Genomic DNA, 22,801 nt, shown 5'->3' on the forward strand with positions numbered 1-22,801 from the left:
CCACTGCCAGCAACGCTCAAGCCCCAAGGGAGGGAAGGAATTTACATGGCCTGAGCTCTCCCCACCCCACAACCAGGGGTCAATCACCTGCAGCACATACTGCAAGGAAGGATTTTGGAGATGGGTTTCTCATCCCCACTACACAAGCCAAACAATCCCCAACAAATTTGGCTGCAGACAGGAGAATTGCTGAGCAAACCATACCCACACTCCCTGTCCACATTTCCCAGTCTAACCCATCCACACCTCTTGCCAAGGGCAGCCAGAGCATGCAGGATCATGCAGAGGCCATGCTGGGGACACTGGTGCAGCTCTCCACAGGAATACAGCCATGGAAAGACTCTGCCTCCCCTACCACCACAGCCCCCAGACCCTCCCCATCAACACTCTGCACCCCTCTCTCTCTTCCCAGCCCAAGTCCAAAGCAAAGAAAGAAAGGAGATAAAGAAGGGAAGAAAGAAATAAAAAACTAAAACAAATGAAAACTAAAACAAAAAGCAGCAGTTGGGAGGCAGCCTTGTTAGGACAACTCAGCAAAATAAAATTCCGGTTTATTGTTGGACAACATTGTTTCACACATACATCAAACAGGCCAAAAAAAAAGAAAAAATAAAAATAAACAGCAACTTCATAGACAGAAAAAAAAAAGAAAACCTTTTTATCTTTGGCCTTGCCACCTCATACAAACCACGATCTATGGTACAGCTAAAGTACATACACAAAAAAAGTTACTGGAATGCTCAGAATAAGATTGTAATTTTTTTTTTTTTGCATTTTTGTCTTTTTTAATTTTTTTTTTTACAAGGTTTTGTTTTATTCTCCTTTGAGATAATGGTTTGGGCCTGGTCACACCACAAGTAAAGTCAGAGATAGGTAACAAGAGAGATATACACTTCAAAGCCCCCCTTTTGGTCAATCCGAGATCACTTAAAAATGGCGGACCTCCTAACAATATGTACAAAAATATAAAATGTAAATAAAAAATACAAACAAATTCTCCTTTAAAGTACTTTTAAGAAAGAAAGCAGGGCCTTGAAGTTTTGGTGCTCGGGGGGGAGAGGGTTTGTGGGGGAAGGGGGGTTTTTCTCTCCCCGCTAACGGGCGAATCATTTCCATGTTCGTGGAGTGGCAGCGCCGCGCCGGGGGCGGGGACGGGGATCGCTCTACTTGCTGAGGATGACCACGGCGGAGGGGGGAGGAAGGGGCTGTGTGAGGGAAAGGGGGCTGCAACGGGAGTCCCGAGGGGAGACCCAAGGGTGAAGAGGACGCGCTGGCCTTTTTTGTTGGTTTGTTTTCTTCCTTATTTAAAAAAAAAAAAAAAAAAAATTTGCTGCCTAGTCATCTTCATCGGTTTTCTGCTTCTTGGGATCGACGTCGTCATCCTAGGGGGAAAGCAAAGCTGTCAGGAGAGGGGAGGGGGACTGAGGCTGCTGGGGGCAGGCAAGAATCACCCCGAGGCAGGGGAGTTTGGGGTCTCTCTCCTGCCTCAGGGACAAGGTCTGAGCACCACAGGTGTTTCCCTCCCTCCAGCAAAATCCTCTCTCCTCGGGGAGCCCCTGAGTGCCCCCACCCAGGCCTGCCATGAGCATTCCAGGTCTCCCCAGCCCAGGGCCAGGGCTCTGCTGGGCAGAGCAGACACCCCCCTAACCAGGCCAGTGTATAAACAGAACTGGGCTGTGTCCCCAGAGAGACATGGGGAGCACACAGGCAAAGCATTCCAGCCCTTGAGTTAAGCCCAGCCCCTCTAGCCCCACCGACACCCTGTGGGGGACAAGTGTGGCTCTGAGGGGCTCCCTACTCTTTGTACCTCATCATCCTCAGCTGCCCGTTTGCCTGTGGCTCCCTCAGCTTCGTCGTCGTCATCGCCATCCTCTTCCTCACCTGCATGGAGTACAAAGGGAGGAAATGTGAGACCCTCTGGAGAGTTCCAGTACCACACATCTTCCCTCTGGATTTAATCCTGGCACACCCCCACACTGTGATACCATGTCCCCATCTCCCCAGGTGGCACAGACTCTGCTCAGGACAAGAGGTGACAGAGGACACTGTGGCTTTCTGGGCATCCCCCAAATGACCTGACCCATCAAAGGGAAAATAAGGATTGGCAGCCTCAAGTTTGATTCACACTGCATTTGTGACATGGACAGTGAGATGGCAAAACCACCACCTACCACAAATGCTGAAATCATGGCAAAAATGGGGGGCGAAAAGAGAGAGGAAAAAACTCTTTCTAGTGGCTGCTCTGCCTAACCACTCCAGATTACTTCTGCTTCCCTTCGCAGCTATTAGTCTATCTTTAATGAGTTAAGAGAGCCAGAACGCATTAGTTCTGAGTCAGAACACTTTCTAATTATCAGAACAGCAAACAAATGCTTCCAACTTATCTTACAGCCAGCCAGGAGGATGAGCAGCGAGCTCTGGGCTTTGACCCACTTTGAGCTCAAATAGGCCAGTGGATCAGAACGACTGAGTCAATCACCTTTGGCCAGTTTTGGGGGCTCAGGGGCAAGCCCAGAGGCAGAACAGCTTCTCAGCTGCCGAGACAAGTCTCTTGTGTAACAGGAGACCCTACTAAAACTTAGAGAGTTAAGGCCAGTAAGCTGGCTTTAAACCACTGCCATGAGCCACACGCATGGACAGCCTGGACAGCCGGGGGGATTAAGGTCAGCCCATCCTCCCTTCCCCTCCTGACGCGTGCCCAGCTGCGGTGTGGCCCATGCAGTGGGAAGGGCCAAGATTAGCTCCCAGCAATGGATCAACACCCCGGCAGCCATCACATGCACTGGGCTGGCCGGCAGGTCAGGTGACAGTGCCAAGCTGATTGGGAGCATTTTTAGTTCTTTGAGCTGCTTTAAGCAAAGCAAATAATGAGATGGGATGGAGAGATGCGAGAGGAAAATATACCCTCAAGCTCTCCTCTGCTGTCAAACCCCGGGAGTTTGGCTGCAAGTCTTGGCTAAAAAAGCTGATGCAAGCTGGACTTGCTGCCTTTAAATCTCTCTCCTGCAGTGCTCAGGTGCAGCTCTCAGGCAGGGATCGCCCGAGGGCAGCAAGCAGGACAGAGCCCGTGCCAGCAGTCAGAGCCCGTGCCGGATCCCCGCGAGGCATCGGCGTCCCCAGGCACCGCGTGCCAAATCGTGCCTGTGTGCGGTGAGCTGGGAAGAGCAGGGCTGGCACTGCGGGACCAAAGCTCCCCGGGTTTGTCACAGCAGTATCCAAGCAACACTTCCACCCCACACACGCGCCTGCAGCACACGCATCCTCCCGGCTCCTGCCTGAGAGGAGCAGGGAGAGCCTGGCATGCCCCATCTCATCCACCCTGAAGAAAGGCTGGGGGTAAATGGGCTCAGGACAGCACACAGCAGCGCTGCATCTGTCCTCAGGGGTTAAAACCACAAGTTAAAGAGGATCACAATTCCCAGTTGTTCCTAGTGAACCAATTCCTACTGAAGGGCACAGCAGGCTGCTGAGAGAGTGCTACCCCAAAGGAGGTGGCTTTCCCAGCTCACACTTTCAGAATAAGAACTGGTTTAATGGTCATTAAATTTTCAGCCCTGTCCCTATCTCCCAAAACTAGCCAGCAGGTTAGTAGGTCAGCACGCAAACCAAAAATTCACAGGGGATTAACCTAGTAACAGATAATCAGGGGCCCTGAGTTCATCTCAGCATAACAAGAAAGGTTTTCTCCCAGCCTTAACAAGTGATAAAAATAAACAATGTTATTCATCCAAGCAGATCTTGGGAAAAAAATAATAGCAGAGAGGGTGAGAAGTGATTTTGGCAAGTCACTGCTGCCAAAACCAGGCTGGGTCAGGTCAGAAAGCAGCAGAGGGCAGGGAGACAGAGGACACTGCAGCCACAGAAGGTTCAAAGCAAGCCCATCTACTCCAGCTGGAGGATCAGGTAAGATCTGCAGGTTCCTCTGCTCGTTTCCACACGGCATCCAGCCTGGGAAAGAGGGCTGCTGGGGCTTTCAGCACATTACTCCATGAACAAGCACGGGGACACACCCTCTGTGCCTGGGCCAAGGCACGGCCAGGCAGGGCTGTCCCTGTCCCAGTGGCCGGCGCTGGTGTCTGCAGCACACGCAGGAGTCAAGGGCAGATTTTACTACTCGCACGGAAGGGCTAATGCGCTTATTCCGCGCCGCGGGAAGGTGCCGCCTGGCCAGAGGGAGGAGGAAGGAATCTGCCCTCAACCTGCTGGAAGGGATTCAAGGCTGACTTCACTCCCAGCAGCAGCAGCGGCTCGGGCAAGCGAGGAAGGAGCGAGCCTGGCTGGCGGGAGCTCTGCCCACAGCCGCGAGGGGGAGATGCTGCTCTCCGCTCGCCTCCGCTCCCGGAGCCTGCTGACCAGAGCAACACCGCTGTGCGACGGCGTGGGGGAACAAAAAGTTACCATCACCCTCTTCCTCCTCGTCCTCTTCTTCGCCACCTTCCTCCTCCTCTTCGTCTACTTCGTTGTCAGCCTCCTGCTCTCCGTTTTCCTCGTTCTCCTTGGCAAGACAAAACATCACTTAAAAAAAATGCACTGGGAAAGGGAGAAGGTGGAAGAGACGTTCAGCATGAGCGTGTGTTCCCACCCTTCCTGCTGAAAGCAAAGCACCAGCCCACCGCAGCCCTGGATGCACACCCCGCTTTCTGCCTGCCTCCACACAACGCAGACAGCCCAGGCACAAAGGATCAAGCCTACAGTAACTTGGGGCTGCAGCTTTGAGACAAAGCCTGTGATGGCTCTCATGACACATTGAAATGTGGCACAGTGATTTTCCCCCAGCACGTCAAAAGAGGAAACCAACCAGTTTACTTGTACCATTATGTATTTCCCAGCTGAACTCGTTGTAACATTGTAAAGCCTAGTGGGTTTTAAATTTTTTTTCCTCTTTATCCTTGCCTAGGGAATAGTTGGTACTGGACAGCCTCACACAGCTGTCAGGGAGGGAATCCAAGCCCAGCCCTTCTCTCTGCACACACATGAACAGCCCACAGGCTGGGAGTGTCTGTGTAACGTGAAGCACCAAAGGCTGAAGGGCTTCTCAGGGCTCAGGGCTGACACTTACAGGGATCCCCTCTCAACATTGCTAGGGACAAACTTGCAGCAAAAGCAAGAAGAGGAGAAAAAAAAAAGCATTGGTGTACAGACTGCCTCTCCCAGCAGATTGCAGCCATACTCACAGCATTGCCGTTGGCTGGTGCATCTCTGCCATTTTCTGTTTCTTCAACAACTTCCTTCTTCTCTTTTAGATCCTGGAAGGAGCAGAAAAGCAGAGAAGTCACCCCGATTCCAGGTGTCTGGGTCAGAGAAGCTGCAGATCAGGTGTGAAAAACACAGTCTGAGAGCGAGAGCAGGCGCTGGTTTCTCTTCATACAGATTTGTTCTGTGATTTGGTCGCCACGTTCTGGCTCCTCCTTGGGAACGGGAAAACATGGGGGCGAATCTCAATCCAAGTCAGCCTTGCCAGAGCAGCCCTCTAAAAAAGAGGCTGCTCTGTTTCACCTCTGAGCTCCCAAACAGACAGAGCTGGCCGCCTGCATGCATGCTCAACAGCAGCAGAGCTGGCTGATTGCCCATCTTAGCACAGTCCACGCAAGCTCCTGCAATGCCACGGAGAGCCGGCAGCCCTGTCCAAAGGATGGGCTCTGCCATCCTGGGGCTGCGGGCATCCACGGCTGCTCAGAACCTTCCCAGCAGGAACAAATCCCAGGGACTCATTAGCAGAGGCTGTGCTCTCTGCCCTGCCTAGCGAAAATCACACGGCAGATATTACACGCCTGGTCTTTCTCACAGCAGCAGAGAGGAGGCTCCAGCATCCAGCTCACAGCCTGAAGTGTAACAGGATGGGGTGGGGGAAGGAGTCTATTTTTACACTGCTCCAAGAGCCGTGCCTGGCTAGTTCGGTTCAAGCCTCCACCGCGAGCAGAGCGGGAGCTTGTGTGTTTTTGCTATTGATCACTGTCAAAATGTCATGCCAAGTCGCTCAGCAAACAGGCTGAAAGGATCCAACTTTATGTTCCCGCATTAAGAACACTTGGATTTAACACTGGCATCTCTGCTTGCATCCTCCTCCCCTTCTGTTCCTCCATCAGCTGGAGCGAGATCCTTCAGCACAGTGAGCGCTACCCCAGCCAAGGAAAGCAGGCAGGCCCTTCCCCAGGCCAGCAGCACAGCCACAGCCGGCTTCAGCAGCAACCGTGAGGTGTTTAAAAGTTGCTGGAAGCTCCTGCTCCACTGCCGTGGCTTCTCCCCCTCCTGCCGGCCCGGAGCCGCCCACGGGCAGCGGGCACTTTGGCACTTTCACTCCCGGAGCCGCTGCCTCGTGGGAACACGGCAGGGGAGAGCACGGCCCTGCCAGTGTGATCACTGCTCCCTCTGGGAGAGCTCCCACCGCCCTGCAGACTGCGCAGGGGAGGCAGCACAGGTTACTTAAACAGACAGATGCTGCTTCCAGAGGCACCCACAGACTGCCAGCACACTGGGGAAAGACTTTCCCTGGAAGAAAGCTTTGAAGGGGGACAACACCTGTTGATCGAAGCTCACCTAAGGAAACCAACCCAGGAGTCTGGAGTAAAACACACAAGCTCCCTCCTCCTTTCACTGCTCACACACAAATCCCAGGCCACCTCCTCCACACTGCCCAGTTCCACCAGCAGTTTTACACTGTCAGTGGCTTCCACTGCCCTGTTCCCTGGAGACTGATCACAACCATTTGGCCTCTTATGCATCACTGGGCTACAGCTGCTCCATCACACCAGGCACATAGGCACGAGGGCAACAAAGCAGTTCCCAAGTTAAACACAGAGCAAGTCAAGCAGTCAGAATTTCCACTTCTCAATGTGCCCAACAGTTCTTTTTAAAACGAGTTTTTCAGAAATTGCAAGCAATTCTCCCAGTGAAGGAACAACTCATTCTTGGGCATTTTAGCTGGCCAGATCTCCAGCCCTGACCTTTCCTGCATCACTGAAAATGCTCTCAGTTTAACCACTATCACAATGCCAGGTCATGAAGTTTGTGGTAGCAACAGGGTTGCAGAGAGCATCAGATTCCCCCTTTTCCTTTCCCAGTCCAACACAAACAGATATGCGCAGGAGCGTCCAGACCAAGGGCCGGTGCAGGCAGCAGGGCTGCTCTGGCGCCAACACTGGGACACAGCCTCTAATTATAGGTGTGTCAGGGCTGTTTGTCTATGGAATGAATAGCAGCGGCGTAGAGCCACATACCACCGGCCCGGAAAGCTCTACCTTCTCCCGGCCCTGCCCTGGGCAGGATCCCCGCGGGAAGCGGGGAAATCGGGATCGGCGGAGGCAGCGCCGCAGCCCGCGCCTCCCGCCGCCAGGGGGCTCACCCGCGCCGCCACGCGCGCGACCGCCATTCAAACCGCGCGCCACTCTCCACGTCCCGCTGATTGGCCGGCAGCCAGCACGGCGCCCCGCGGGCTGCCGGGAGCTGTAGTCCCGGCGGGGGCGGCGCGGCGGACTCTGGCTCCCAGGGCCGCACGTGGTGGGCGCCCCGCGGCACCGGCCGGGGGCGGCGCCCGGGCGGGGCGGGAACCCCCTCCCCCCCATCCCCGCCTCCCGGGAGCGTTCCGGACGGCGAGGCGGGACGAGAGCGAGCGGCCCCGGTGCCTCCGCGCTTCTCTGAGGTGTGGGGGGGGTCACCTTGCCGCCGTGCGCGCCTCCGCCCGCCCTGCAGCGCGGACCCTTGTCCGCTCCCAGGAGCGTGAGCCAGGGACGAGGCCCCTTCCCGCACGCGGTAAAAAGGGCAGGGGAAGGTTAACGGCGAACTTGGCCCCGTTCCCCCGGGGAAGGATGGGGATCGACCCGCCTCGGCGCTTCCCGGCAGCGGGAGAGCCGGAGGCGGCGGGGACCAAGCCGCGGCCGCGGAACGGAGGCAGGGCAGGCGGGATGGGGGCATGGCTGCGGGAGCGGGAAACAGAAGTGAAATCGAAATCTGCCAGAAACGGCGTTTTGTTGGTTGTTTTTTATAAACCCTCCTCCCGGTCGGATTTTTTTTTCCCCCCCTCCAGCCGCGCTTCCCCCGGGAGCGGCGCGACCCGGGGCCAGCCGGGGCGCAGGGTGAGGAGGCCGCCGGGCACGTCCCCCGCAGCCTTCCCACGCACCGCTCCGGCTCGGGTCCCCTCGCAACTTTTCCGGCCGTGGCCCCGGGCTGCGCGGGGCGCACGGCGGCCGCTCGGGGAGCGCAGTCCCCCCGGGGGACGCTCCGCCGCGGCTCGCAGACAAAGGCGTGCGCCGGGAGCCGCAGCGGGGACTCCCGGGAGAGCCTCTCCCGGCTGGTACCGGCGCTCCCCAACCACTTCCCATCACCTCCAGCAGCGACTCGCAAAGTTATCCTGGCTGCGAGGAGCTTGGGCCAGGGCCGGCGCCCTCAGCCCCGCCGCCCCAGCGCACCGGGGCATCTCCCGCTGTGGGGGTGCCCCCATCGGGGTAACTCCAAAAATAACAAAAGCCCCCCTCCCCACCCCCCCGGGACAGCTGCGGATCATCCCCTTCTTCCCCTCACCACCGAAACAGTAACTCCCAATACGGGGCAGTATCTAAATCGCAAATGCGCCCCCCCCCCCGGTCCTTCCGGGGGGTAACGCCGAAAAAACAACTGTGCCCCCCACACTCCAGGGGCAACACCGCCACAGCAGACGCCCCTCCCGCATCAACCGGGCGCAACTCCGAAATAGCAACCACCCGCCCACCCCGCTTTTCGGCAGCAACTCCACAACAGACACTGCCCCCCCCCCACCCGTGCGTGTTCCGGAGCGCTTCCCCCCACATCCCCCCGCAGGGACGGGGCCGAGCGGAACACAAGTTTGACGGGGCTGTCAAGCTCCCGCACCGCGGATTGAATGAGCGAGCGCTGCCGGGTGCCGAGGCACTGCCGTGCGTGTACCCCCCCGGCTCCCCGAGCCCCTCCGCAGCGGGGTGAGCGGCCACTGTCCCGAGGAAAGGCGGGAGGGAGCGGGACGCGGGGCGGCGGGGCTCGGCAGCACCGGCAGAGGCGGCGAGCACGTTTCCCGCACACTGTAGACAAAGGAACGGCGCTGGCAGCCCCGCACGGCGAGCGCGGCGGCACCGGCTCCGCACCGCGCCGCCAACTTCAACGCGAAGGACGGAGGGGGAAGGGGGAGAAACGAGGGGGCGGGACGGGCGGGGGGAGAAAAAGGAAAAAAAAAAACCAAAACGATGAAAAAACATAAAAGGAAAAAAAAAAGCCAGAAATCGCTCGGAAAAAAAAAAAAACACATTAAAAGAGCGAGGTGGAAAAAAAGCCGTGGAGCTGGGCGCGAGGCGGCGGGTCGCTCACCTTGGCGGAGATCTCGGCGCTGGTGTCCACGGCCGCGTCGGACATGGCGGGGGCGTGCGGGGCTGTGTCGCGCGGGGCTGCGGCGGCGCGGGCGGGCGGGCAGAACAATGCCAAGATGGCTTTGCGCGAGCCAGTGGGAACTCACGCGGCGCCGCCGGCCCTCTTATAGAGCCGGGGGGCGGCGCGCGCGCTGCCCCGCGCCGCGCCCCATTGGCCGCGCGCGCCGCGGCCGCCGGGCGCCCATTGGCCGCGGCGCAAACAATGGGGCACGGCCGCTTAAAGGAGCCGGCGAGCGCCGCCACTGCGGCGATGAGTTGCGCCCGGTCTCAGCGTGGCGGGCGCAGAGGGGAGCGGAGCCACGCCCCCCCCTCCGCGCTACCTCCGCCCCCGCCGCCTCCGCCCCGCCCCTCCCGCCGTGTGAGGCGGCGGGCGGGAGTGAGGGGGGAGCTCCCGCCGCGCCTGCGGAGGGGCGGAGGGGAAATAATAAGAGTTAAAAATAAGAATAATAACAGTAGTGCCGGAGAACCGGCGCTGCCCTCCCCCAGCCGCGCTCCCGCGGGGTCGCCGGTGGTCCAGGGGCAGCCCCGTCCCTTCGGTACCCCGCTAGCCCCCCTCGTTCCCTGTGTTTTCGGCGCCCCGCGGAAACTTTGGTCACAACAACCGCGGCCGCCCCTGGGGGGAACGGGGAGGGGCGGCCCGCCCAGCCTGCCGCGCAGAAATGCGGGGTTCCCACCCGTTTGCTTATTTTACAGTAAAAAAACCCTACCCAAGCTGCTTCTATTCCCCCCCCACCCCCCGCAACCTTCTGCGAGTTCTGGGTTTGAAACGCACCAGGGGCTTCCCAATGCTCCCTATCCGCAGCTCCCCGTTATATACAGCCGTGCCCCTCGCGCCGCGCCCGCGGGCACCGCGACCGCATCGGTCCCCCCTCACAGCGCGGGGTAACAGGGCACCGACGCAGCGAGTGAGGGGGCTCAGCCACACTCAAGATGGCGCCGAGAGCCCTTCGTGGGGCAACCACACGGTGTTACCATCCCCTGGGAGCCGCTCCGCCGCCCACAACGGCCCCAGGGGTGAGACAGAGCCGCGCGCGAATGGTCCCCGGTGCGGCAAGCGCGAATTAAGGGGTGAAGGGGTGGGAAAAACGCCCCTCCAGACGGAGCACAGCGGGACTGCCACACTCAACATGGCCGCCGGACCGAGGCAGATCTTCTCCTCGGAGGGCGGGATATAGGCATCGAACGGTGTGCATTGGTCAGCAGCGCCAGGCGAACGCTGTACTGACGCTTTGCGGCTTCTTATTGGCTGAGCCGCCTGTCTGTCTAGGGCGAAGTGGTTTTGAAAACCCGGAGGCGGCTCGGGGCGGAGCTGCGGAGCGGAGTTGACGGCGGTCGGCTGGGGGCCCGGGGTGGGGGCTGCCGCGGGCGGTGGCCGCTGGTCCCGGCTACTAGGAGCCGCGCTGACCCGGGGTTCTTCCCTTTACGGCTTCAGGAGAGCTGTGGAGAAGCCACGGTAGTCCCCACTCCGCCTGGCACCAGGTGTCGCGGCACGAGGCGTCATGGCGCTGGCGTCCCCTGCCCCATCCCCACACGCGCCCGGCGGCTGGACACACAGACGGGGCCCCGTTTCCAGGACAAAATGTCCCTCCCACTCAGCGCCGTAGCACAGCAAACAGGCTGGTCTGTGCCTGGGCGCGCCATGCAGCGCTCTGCTCCTCAGCCGCCGCGTCCTGCCCCTCGTGGGAGCAGCGCTGAGGAGATGGTGGCGTGCGGACAGGGATCGGGGCCGCAGGGCCCGGCACCGGCACGGCCGAGACCTCACAGCACCTCGGAGTGGCCTCGTACCAGGGCCAGCCACCCCCTGCCCTGGCCGTCCCCCGGCCCCAGGGGCTGCGACCCCACGGGCAACTCTCGCTTTGGATCCCAGGCGCTGTCGCCACAGCAGTGCCCCGCTCACGAAGGTCGGGCACTGCTGGCGTTTTGTCAGGCGGGACCTTTTGGAACGATGGATTTCTCGCGTCGGGACCTTTTGGGGATGATGGGTTTCTCACGTCGGATGTCCCGCTCTGACCTGGTGGCGGGACTGGGCGGGAGCGGGGCAAGAGCTTCTCCGTGCACTCAGGGGAAGGAGAGGGCTGTGGAAACCGGGATTTCTGGTTGCTTCTGGCTACGCCTCTCGCTTGGAGTGTTCGAGACAAGGGCAGCTGCTATTCCCGGAGACAGGACTCAGTGGGTTTGGGGCAGGTTGCTCGCCGTGCTGGAGGCAGGAGCGCCCTCTGCCACAGCCCAGCCGGGAGCTGGCGGCCGGCGAGTCTCGAAATGTGTTCAAAGAGGAAAGAAAAAAAACCAAACACCCAAGCCCAGACCCCTCAAAAAATCACTTCTGCTATAACTTGTCTTTCATGCGTGCCTTCTGCTCAAACTAGGGATGTTCCTTCGGGCTTGGGGTTCCCACGTTTCAGGAAGAGTTAAAAAAAGAAAATGAGATGTGGGATATTTCAGGAAGAAAATTCGGAATTTAGGAATCCTCAAGGGATGGTCACACCAGGATCTCACAGAGGACAGGGGGCGGGGGGGTGGTGGTGGGAGGGCTGGAGATAAAAAAAAAAAAAAAAAGCAACCAAGCCTGCAGTGGAAACAAAACTGCCTTAAACCACTCCGCGTCGGAAATCCATGTATAGCCCTCGCTGCGGTCCCTCCGTGCAGCGGGATAAGCGGCGGGCGAGTGCCTGTGCGCGTAAGGCAGCGAGAAGCAGGCTCGGCTCGGCGCTTTGTGCCTCAGCAGTCCAAAAGAAACAACAGGAACTGTTGCCTGTAAAAGGCAGCTGCTCCTTTACCTCTTCTCCACCCCTCCGGACTGCCAGGGCTGGGGAGCGGCTCCTCAGGGAGCAGACAGAGGAGGAGGAGGGTGGAAGGGGACTTTGCAAAAGTGCCCGAGCATCGGGGACAGAAGTTTCCAGGGCTGAGCTCTCTCTCTGCCTGGGACCTCGCTCCGTCGGCGGCAGGCGATTGCTTTGGCCGAGGTGCCGGAGGAGGAGGTCGGACTTTTCCCTCCTCGCCGGCCGTTTCCCTAGCTCAGCAAGTAGCAGCCTCTCTAATCCCCGGTGAAGATCATGCTGCTCGGGCGATTATTTCATCGCGGCAAGCTGCTCCTCGGAGGAAATTCTCATTACGCTCTTCGGAGAGGCAAGGGAGGGGCGACTGTCACTCAGCTGCTCTGGAAAAAACAGAGGGATGAGCCTGCAGCATCCCCGGGCTCCGGCGCACGAGACGTGGTAGTGTTTCTAGGTCAGGCTGGTGATGCGGGACGTGGAGCCGGCAGAGATGACATCCTGGCTGTGTCACCTTCTGTTCCTCGATGGGCAAGGGCTGCACACGGGGGGCAGGTTTTCTCTGGAAGAGCAGTGCTGGGGGGGGGGGATGGGGGTGGAGGGCAGTGGGGAGGTGGGAAGGAGGTTCATGTGCGCTCACAGGAGGGAGGGGAGGTGTGTAGAGAACTGGAATCAGCTCATGGTTCCAAAAACTGTCTTTGAGAGACCATGGGGCCAAGGCTGAGACCTGGCTGTGCAGGAGCCAGAGACTGCATTCGAGAGCACCAGCTGCCCCAGCCCGGGGAAGGGCTGGTGAGGCCGCCCTCCTCCCCGTGTCCCGGGCTGCTGCTCCTCTGTCCAGCCCCATGAACCACGTAAACAGGCAGGAGCGGGGCCCTGTGGCACACTTTAATTAAGGGATGGAGACACTGACTTTGCCTTTCCCCAGAGGATTGCAAAAGGCCCAGGCGGGCCCCACACTGCAGCTCACGGCCATCCCTGCTCCAACACGCGCTCTGCCCCCCACGTTACAACACAGGGCTCTGACTCACCAGCTGTTCCCAGCCCGCTGCTTCCAAGCCTCTAGACATCGCAGGGATCCCTCAGATGGATGTAGGGAGTCTGTCTCCTCTCAATCCACTGGATGGAGCTGGATGTGGTAGGCAGTACATGCCACAGTCCTTGGGCCTCAGCCTAGAGCCCCAGAGTGAGGACAGCATTCTGGAGGAGTTATCCCCTGTGACTGAAGGGAAAGGGAGTGTGACCTCTCCAGATCCTCTGCCCCCAGCAGGCAATGACACCCTTGATGCTCACGGGCTTCTCTGCGGCTCTGGGAAGCCACTGCCCTATCTGGCTGAGATGTGGGTCCAAGGCAGTCCCTTATCTGCTGCACGTGGGTGCTGCCAGGAGCCAGGGCCAGGTAGAGGGGGGCAGTATACCTCAACTGCTGCTAATCCTGCTCCTGGCTACAGGCAGAGTGGGAACATGATGGGGGGACCAGGGAAGCCTCCAGTTTGGGATGCTGGCTGTTCCAGGGAGCCCACAACATCAGGAGTGGATCCAGCATTCCTCCTGGCTGCCAAGGGCCAGCACTGCTGATGTCATGACCCAGGCACCAGTACTCACATCCCTGTCTTTCCTTGCCTGTGTGTTGGAACAACCTCAACTCATCCTTGAGAGACGGCCAGAGCCCCATGGCAAGGTTTAAAGGCAGGAAAGCTGATTATTGCCTTTCTCTCAAGGGAAGGGTGAGGAGGCCACTGGGGCAACATGCTCCTGGGGCCCGGGGAAGAGACCTGTGTTCTAGGGCGTGGGCTCTGTGAAGCTGGAAAACAGTTGTTTCTCTCTCATTAATGTTTTCTGGTTTTCCCCTGGTTTGAAGGCTGGTTGTGACTACGAGCTGTGGCTCAGACCCAGAGCAAGGGCCTATGGCATGGGGTTTACACACCCACATCCCGCCCCAGGCCTGGGCCTTTGGCCAGAGACAAGGTTTCACTCCTCAGGGCTTCCGTCCCACTGCTCAAATGATGCATGGAAGAGATTTAAAAGGAGAGAGGAAGGTGGGAGGGAGGAGGCGAGTCAAGATTCTCTTCCCTCCCTCCCTCCCTCTTCTCAGCGCTTTGCAAACACGGTATCTTTGCAATGTCTGCTGGAGGAGGGAAAACACCTCCCGCACGTGCCCAAGGCTGGATATGTGTTTGGGCAGGGATTGCCCCATGGTGTAGCCAGCCCCAGGCACATGACCCTGATTGTGCCCTACTCTCTGTCCCCCTTCCTCATGCTGTCCCCAGCAGGACACCACCCAGAGCCACCCCACAGAAGTCCCCACCCAGCCAGGGCCACCTGTCTGCCCCAAGCTGGCCCTGAAGTGTCAAGGGCTACCATCCTGTCAAGGGCTCCTGTGGGGAGCCACCACTCCTTCGTCTCATCCCTAACCTTGGTGGGTTAGCACACCTGGGAGAAGATGGATACAAAACGCGCACGCACACACTCACAAAACCAACCCCAAATCTGGATCAGTATCAGAGAGAATTAATTACTGGCTCATGCATATTCAGATGAGAAACTCAGCTGAACCTGGCGGCGCCTTGGGCGGCCCTGCAAAGGAGAATTCCTCTGGAGAGATATAAATCACCTCTCCCTTCTATTGCTTTCCCCATGGAGCGCTACCTCCTGGGGAAGAACTGAACCTTGATTTCCTTTTCTTCCCCTCCTTCTTCTTCGTTTTCAATCTGCGCGGGGCCCCTGTAATTACAATGGGCTGCTTTAGGGCTTGAGTTATTTATTGGGTAACAGGGACACACCTACCCAGCTCCAGCCGCCTGCCTGCCCGCGTGTCACAGCTTGTCCTGCCTACCCAGCAGCGCCTGCCGTGCCGTGCCGTGCCGTGCCGTGCCGTGCTGCTTTAGCTTCAGACAGCACAGGCAGCAGCAGCAAACAGGGACCACCAGCCTTATGTGATCCGCTAAAGGCACATTGGTGGTGTAGCCCCTGCAAGCAGGGGAGAGAGTCACACTCTTGCTTATTGCAAAACACTCTCTTGCACACACGTTTGGGATGCCACTGGAGCTCACACCGCTTGTGAAATCCTTGGCCCTGTTTTATAGGTGGGTAAAGTGAGGCATGCAGCAGGGAGGTGCTTTCCTCAGGGTCATCCCCAGGGATCAGAGGAATAACCCATCCCGCCAGCCAATGGGTGGCTGGGAAAGTGCCAGACCAAGTGCTCAGCTCAAGACTTCAGCTGGTGGGACCTGTCCCCTGTGCCTCTGCTTTGCTTCCCAGTGGGAATCCTCTGCCCAGCCCCAGCTCCGTATGCCCCTGCCCAACCCCTTTCCCCCCACAGGCAGGCCTCTGTGCTCAGAAGAGACAAGCACTCGGGGCTGGAGACCACATGGCTGGAGGGAATTAAATAATTGATGGACCAGAAGTCTCAAGCAGATACGGAATCTCCAGGGGCAGCATTCGAGAGGCAAAGCAGAGCCCCGGACAAGACCCTTCTCTCTGATATAATGCCAACATATCTGATTCCTGCCTGGGGCTCCTGGTGGGCTGAAGATGTGGGTGCTGGGGATAGGAGTGCTCCTCCACTCACCTCTCAGCTTGCCCCCCATGCTGCTGGAGCTCTGCAGGGACTGGCCCCCTTCCAGCCCAGCAGGGAGGAGCCAGGGGAAGGAGGCTGCTGCTTCCAGGCTGAAATCCTTCTGCTTGGGGTGGTTCCCATTGAACAACACCTTTGGAAAGAGTAGGCTGAGCAGGGAAGAGGAAAGAAGTCTGCCAAATCAAGGTGGGTGCTTCGCTCTTCCCTGTACAAGAACGTGGGGCCATCAGATAGCAGCAAGCTCTACTCCAGTGACAGGAAGAGCTCTCCTGCCACGGCTGAGCTGTGGCCTCCTTGCTGTGGCAGCATGGAAAGTGGCTTAAAAAATTTCAGGCAAAAAGCAGCTGGATAAGTTCAGGAGAGAAATTGGAAGAAGTTAAATCCAGTCCCATTCCCTGTTCTGTCAGTCCCTCAGTGGCAAAGCCTCAGTGTCTGGGAGAGGGTCAGTGCCTAACAGTCTCTCTCCTGCTTCCTGCCCTCAGCATCATGGCACAGGTGCTGGTGACCCACTGCTGGCCCAGCCACGATGGACATGAGTGGGTCACAGGGTGGAAGGACTCCCCATGCAATAGCCATGCATCCTGGGCATCAGCCTTGCAGGGTGCAGTGGCAAGAGGAACAGGTTTTCCCACCCGAAGCACCGATCAGGAGCTGCGATGGGATTTGCCAGGCTGCAGCCTGCAGCATCTCTCTGCATTAGACGTATTTGTCGATATTTTATCCACCAATAAAAGCAGTGCATGACCAAATTGAATATTTAATTTAATATACGCTAACCAGGAACCGGTTGGCATTGCACCCAATGGAAAATATTTGCTGCCCTCTCTCTCATTTTCTAGCACATTTTTTATGAAAAGTTGTTGCATTTTTTTGCTTGTAATTTATTCTTTTTTTTTTCCTTTAGGTAATAACAATATGATCTGAAAATAACAATTTTCATTTACCAACTCAGGATTTAAGTGAACAAGCTGTTTCAATAACCATTTGGACAACTATTGGAAAAAAAAAAGGTAGAGAAGAATGCATTTGAAATCCTCAAAATAGCTCCCCCCTCCACCAACTTCAGTAATTTGCAGAAGAGCAGTTCCTTAATTTTTTTTCCCTAGATGAAACATTTGAGAGTGTTTGAAGCTGGCAAGAACTGCATTTCTAGCTACTGATGTCATGAAAATATAAATTGGCAGATTTTTCACGCTGGGTCAACGTGTAGCGATAAGCACAATGCCATACCTTCAGGAGCAGTGTTTGTTGGTAAACAGATGGGAGCAGCCCGTAATGTCCACAGTCAATAACACACAGCCAGCGAGCAGTGCTGGGTGGCTGCCGGAGCAATAAATTCACAATCTTCCTGGTAGAGCCCAGGCCATCCTGGGCTGTCACTGCTGAGCCTGTTGTGGGGAAAATACACAATGTGAAGAATCACAATGAATAATTTAAGAGAACGTCCTTGTTAAACGTTCTTCAACTGCCCATTGACTCATTTCTGCTGCTCCTGTTTCAAGCAACTGGAGGAATCCTTCCTATTTTCCATGCCAAATATAGCAGTTTTTCCAGAAATGCTCAAACACACAAGCCAGGAAGTTTCCCTTCTCTGGGTGAGTCACTGGAAGTTCAGGCTGCATTTTCATGATTGCTTCAAGCCGATCGAAATCTGTGCTGCTGCCAGAGGAGCCGTCCAGCTCTGCCGGTGTGCGGCCTCCCTCACTGCTTGTGCAACAAAAGGAAATTGGGGAACAGACTCTGCCTTTTTTCCTTTTTTTATTTTTAATTTTTTTTATTTTCAACCAGTTTATTTGGCCAACTTGTCTCATGGCTGTGCAGGCTTTAGGAGAGCTCATCTTCTGTAGGAGATATAAGAATGCTCCTTACAGCAGTGGCTAAAAGCAAAGGGGATATGGGGGAAATGCCATCCCCGTGGGGTCACAGTGTCACTCAGCTCAGCTGCAGAGCTTATGGGGTCTGTGTTCACACTCCTAGCCCTAGGATGGGAACACAGGGAAGATCCCTGCCAAGAGATTTTCTTGGGAGGCCTTTCTGAGATTCTAGACATGGACTGGGCACATTGCAACCAATCTGTATCTCAGGACTGTCCCCCGCTTGTTAAGGATGCTCAGGAATCCTACTTCAGTGGAGACACCTGTGATAGGCAGGATTTTGGAGAGAAGAGATGTTTTAGCAGGATCATTCTCTTTCTACTTCTTTCCTCTACACCTTCCTGCATCCCTTAGCATTTATTTTAGCTACTGTCCACATTGGTTACCAAAGGAGCCTTTCTCCCATTTTTGCTGCTCATTCCTTTCTAATTGCTGCAAACCCATGGGACCAATTTTAAACAAATTTGGTGGTGATGTGAGGGGGAGATTCTAGATCTTCTTGCAATGTCCTGGAAACAAGTGGCTCAGCAGATGGGGAGCACTCACTAGAACTCACCCCAGGAGACCTGCCACTGCAGATCCACAGGCTTGTGTTAGTCAGCAGAGAATCCACACCAAGCACCACGTCTGAAGCATGGCTTTGAAACTGCAACGTCCCCAGTGCTCCCCAGGGGTGCACCTCAGCTTTTCCCAGCTTCACTGGGTGCCCTCCTGCTCCTTCCTTAGTGGGTGTGGGACAGGCATTGCTCTTGCAACACTGTGCCCTGGGATTTTGGGGCTGCAGTCCATTTCACAGGGCTCCCACGAGGGTAAACAAGCCTGGTTTGTGTTTCCAGTGCTCTCTGGAGCTGCAGCTTTTGTGGCTGGGGGATCCCCATGGCTCTGTGGCTGCTTTTAAGGAAGAGTAACTGAGGCCAGGAAGTGTCTTGCCAGGTGGTGTGGGTTTGCTACAAAGGAACTCGCATCTCTGGTGGGATATTTTTGGAGATCAGCAAAGCAGAACAGGTTGAAAATCCCTGCTCTAGAAACCAGCATTATTTTTTTCTTCCTCACAATGTTTGTTCTGTTGTTTTTCAGAGATGGTGCTCACCTCTTTGCAGAGAAGCCTTGCTAACAGGCAGTTCCTCTTCCTGCTTTGGAAAGGCATCTCTGCTTGCCTCTGGTCTCTCCCTCCCTGCTCTGATGGAGCCTCCTGGCCAGAGTTTGCTCTCACTGGCCCTGATCCAGGCAGGCACTTACACAGGTCACTGCTCCAACTCGAAAGCCAGTGGATCACTCCAGGGCTGCCCTGGGGACTAACAGGTTTTCCTGCTCTATCTCCTGAAGAAGCTGGGGAAGGAAGGGAGTGTCCATGCTAGGCCAGAGCTGGCTCCGGTGCGTGTCTCTGGGTGAGCTGTTGGAAGTGCTGGGGTAGTTACTGCCCACCCTGCGTGGCACTGCTGTCCCCAGGCACTGGCACTGCAGGGTAGCAAAGCCACCAGAGTGGGACAGGGCAGCTCCTGGTCAGCCCAGGCTGGGAGGGTGGCCACAGACAGCAGCACACAACTGGGCAGCACCAGTGCTGGCGGTCACAGCTCCGTCATGGACTGCTGGCTGCTGCTGAGGAAAGTTCTTCCTTCTAATGGCTTTGCTTCCTATCTCCTGTGTTTCCCATCTGCCAGGGAAGACTGGAGCCAGGACTCCTTGCCATGAAAGCTCCAGACAGGACCCACCTCCAGGCAGATGCCACCATCCCTGCCTGCTCTCCTTCTCCCCAGGGTCCCGAGAGGATAAACAAGGGACACCCACCATTAAACTGTGACTCCCTTGTGTCCCTACAGCTTCTGCCCCACCTTGCATTTATCTCCCCATGCAGAGCCAGGCAGGCTTTGGGACACTGATAGCCCCTCCCCATATCCAGGTGACTCAGGGGATGGGGAGAGAGTTTGAGGAGGACATTGCTCACCTGCAGCAGCTCAGCTCAAGCACTTTGGCCACCCTGGTGCAATGGGGACCCCAGCTTCTGCCCCACAATGGGGGCCTGGCTGAGAGGCATGAAGCACTCAGGCTGGACACCCAAAATCCACAGCTGAGAGCTGTCACAGGCTGAGCAGTGGGTGCTGCAGGATGCAGCAGACATGAGGGAGCCAAGCCCCTGTGGATCTGCTGTTTAGCTCCACTCACACACCCTTGGTCAGGATCTGGAAGTGTAAATCATCCTGGCCCTCCCCAGAGATGCCGTGTCCACTCTGGCTGGGACAATGGGGTCCCCAGCAGTGCTTTCTGCATGCCACACATCCTGCAGCAAGCATGCCCTGACTGAGGTCTGCTCCTTTAGCACAGCCAGGACTCTGCTCCCATTCCCCAGCTGAACTGCACAGGCTTTGCCCCAGGATGTGAATTTGGGTGCTGGAATTTATCCGCGGCTGTTTTGGCTGTGGCTGAACTCCACCTCCGGGCAATGACATGTTGTTTCCATAGTAGCTAATGGACTGGAGATGGAAGGGGGAAACACATAGCTGCGCTAAAAAGGGACTCGTGAGTAATGTGGTTTCTCCCAGCGCAGAGTAGGAACAACTTTCTAGCACTCGAGGAGCCCCTCCTTTGCCCCTCCTTCGCCCGGCGCCTGTGAAGTGTCAAGAGCAGAGTGTGTGTGTGTGCATGGCTGTGCTCGGGGCAGGAGGACAAGGGGGTTCTTGTGGGTGCTCGGGGGCGTGGGGGGCCACGTGGCGGCTGTGCAGGGCAGCCTGTGCAGGGAGAGGGGACACACAGCAAGCACGAGAGCCTGCAGCACAAATGCTGGGGACACATAAGGAAAGCACGTGTCTGTGGGGGTGTCTGCACCCTGTTGTGTGCAGAGGGCAGTTCCCGTAGGAAGGCAGGAGCAGCCTGGGGCAGGCTGGCATTGTGGTGATCTGCTGGAGCTGAGGCTGTCACAGGCAGCAGTGTGGTGTCCAAGGGCCCTGCTCACCCATGGGACAATAAAGAGTGACAAGGACAAAATCTGGAAGATAAAAAGAGGCAATGGGAGAGATCAGGACTCTCTGCTGCACCCCTTATAAAGGCACTGGTGAGTCTTGGTGTAGAGCAGGGTGTCAGTCCTGGCTCTGCTGCCAACCCACTCACAGCCTTCCACATGCCTGAGTCCAGTACCTCTCCAGGAGCAGGGAGAACTGGATTTTCCTCTGTGCCACAGCCCTGGGCTTCCCCCTGGCCAGTCGGGCACAGAACCGTGGGGCATCCACCCTTTGACATTTCCATGGACCAAATCTACCCTTGTCAGGAACACCTCCACGTGCACACTGAGGGCAGGTCCTGGGGACATCCTTGTGCCCATCTGTGGCTGGCAGCCCTAGCCAGATCCCTGCACCCTGGCTGCTGTTCCAGCATTTTTCTTCCACTTGCACGTTCCCCAGCTTGTTCGGTTGTGTAGCTCCCGCCGTGTCCGGCTCTTTGTGTTGTTTGCTGTTAAGTAAATCACTGGCAGCTCCCCAGAGCGCTGGGTAATGGCAGGATAATTCCCAGCAAGACCCTGGTAATTCACTTGAAGGAAAGCAGAGCAGAGGAAAACAGCACTATTAGCCATTATCCTGGCCTCTCAAAGGCCTCCTCGCCTGCAGAAACGCCGCATGGTGCAGCAGGCATGCCTGCCACGGCTCCCAGACACTGTGGGCCATGGGAGGGCCAGGAGCAGCAGAGGATGCCAGGATTCAGTTTTCTCTTGCCATCCTGGACAAGCACATGAAATGTGGTCGAGTGCCTCCACCTACTATGGATGCAAGGAGGTTGATGTCAGTCCTGGGAGAAGCACCCCGAGGACAGGAGTCAGGCAATGCAGAAGTGCCCATCAGATGGTGCAGACCCAGGATGCTCCGGAAGCTTTGGGTCTCCCACCAAGAGCATGGGATGCATGGCTTAACTGAGGTCTCAAGCTGCAGGAGTGACCCTTCAGCCAGGAGTCACCAGGCACCTGCCCTGCTGCTGGCAGGGGTCTGGTAGCCTGAATATGGAGGAGGACAGTCACAATACTCTGGCTTCCAGAGCTCCTGGCAGCTTCTCTGGAGCTGGGCAGGGGGCTTTGCCACCTGTATCAGCAAAGATCATGTCCCTTCCAGATGGCTTCAGCCATCACACCTCCCTGTTTTTGGAAGCCCTCGATCCTGGCTGGGGCTCAGTGGAAACCAAGAGCATGGGGCCTTACCAGTGGTAGCTCTAGCACCAACCCTGCCCCACTCTGCACCCGCAGGATCCGCATCCATGTGCACGTGTTCACCAGGGCTCTCCAAAAAGCTCCAGCAGTGTTTCTGAGTTGCACAAGCAGGTGTGTGGCACAGTGGGGGCAGACCCTCCAAAGAGCCTGGAGGAGGCCTCGAGGTGACAGGCTCCCTGCAGAAGCCACTTGCCTCCTTCCAGCTCTGCAAAGGGGCACTGAGCTCCTCTGCAAACCTGCTCCTGAAGTGGCTATCGGCATTTCTGAGAGGGGCCCCTGTTTGCAGAACTGCTGAGCTTCCCCCCGAGCCTCCAGCACGGGAGGGTGCTGGAGCTGCTGGCTGCCCCCCGCCCGGCTCCCCAGCAGCAGCCGGGCGGGCGAGGTGAGCTCCTGCCCCACCCAGACCCACGCTCAGAGCCCTTGGCATGCGCACACAGACGGGCACCCACACACCGAGGAATGCACACAAAGGTGCACCAGGCTTATACACATGGATGAAGGCTTTCTGGTGCTTCCCATTGGCTGGCTCGAGAGCAAAGTCCTGGCTTTGCCGGCAGCAATAAAGGCTTCCAGGCCAGGCTAGTAGTAAAAGTAGTAAACTTTAAGGGGAAAGGCTTTTCTGACTGTTTCCGCAGTGCTGGTTGCCGCTGTTGCCTGACAAAGGCTTTCCCTCTGTTCACTTTATGCACATTTGGTGCTCATTAAGTGTGTGGGGCTGCAGCTCCAAGCACATGGGGCAGCTCTGCTCCCAAGCACTACAGACTGACCCACCCCCACCTTGCACTCCTGCTCCCATCCAGGTTCCCCTGCCTGGCAGCAGAATGGGATCTGGGAGACCTTCCCAAAGGGCTATGGCTTTGGTTTCATTCCCATGTGCTCCCCAGGAGTGTCAAGTCCGTGGAGTCATGTTTTGATAGTCCACATCTGCCCATGTTTCCCAGCAATGCCCCTTGCTCTGTGCATGTGCAGCAGGAAATGAATGACCACAGAAACAGAGACGGTTTCAGGGAAATTGGGAG

At 57.1% G+C, this 22,801-nt stretch overlaps 1 protein-coding gene across 4 annotated transcripts; it reads right to left on the minus strand.

Moving 5' to 3' along the window:
* Positions 1-517: 517 nt before the first annotated feature.
* Positions 518-9,570, minus strand: PTMA (prothymosin alpha). Of its 4 annotated transcripts, none has more exons than XM_064385536.1 (5): positions 9,313-9,570; positions 5,175-5,246; positions 4,399-4,495; positions 1,808-1,881; positions 518-1,382 (listed from the first exon to the last, which is right to left on the minus strand). In XM_064385536.1, the coding sequence occupies exons 1-5, from the start codon at positions 9,355-9,357 to the stop codon at positions 1,335-1,337; spliced, it is 336 nt and encodes a 111-aa protein (XP_064241606.1). In that variant the 5' UTR covers positions 9,358-9,570; the 3' UTR covers positions 518-1,334. The 4 variants fall into 4 exon arrangements, with proteins under 4 accessions (XP_064241606.1, XP_064241608.1, XP_064241607.1 ...); XM_064385538.1 differs by having other exon boundaries at positions 4,405-4,495; positions 9,313-9,549; XM_064385537.1 differs by having other exon boundaries at positions 4,399-4,492; positions 9,313-9,521.
* Between the last annotated feature and the right edge of the window lie 13,231 nt (positions 9,571-22,801).

Source organism: Passer domesticus, chromosome 11 (assembly GCF_036417665.1).
Source record: "Passer domesticus isolate bPasDom1 chromosome 11, bPasDom1.hap1, whole genome shotgun sequence".
Lineage (NCBI taxonomy): Eukaryota > Metazoa > Chordata > Aves > Passeriformes > Passeridae > Passer > Passer domesticus.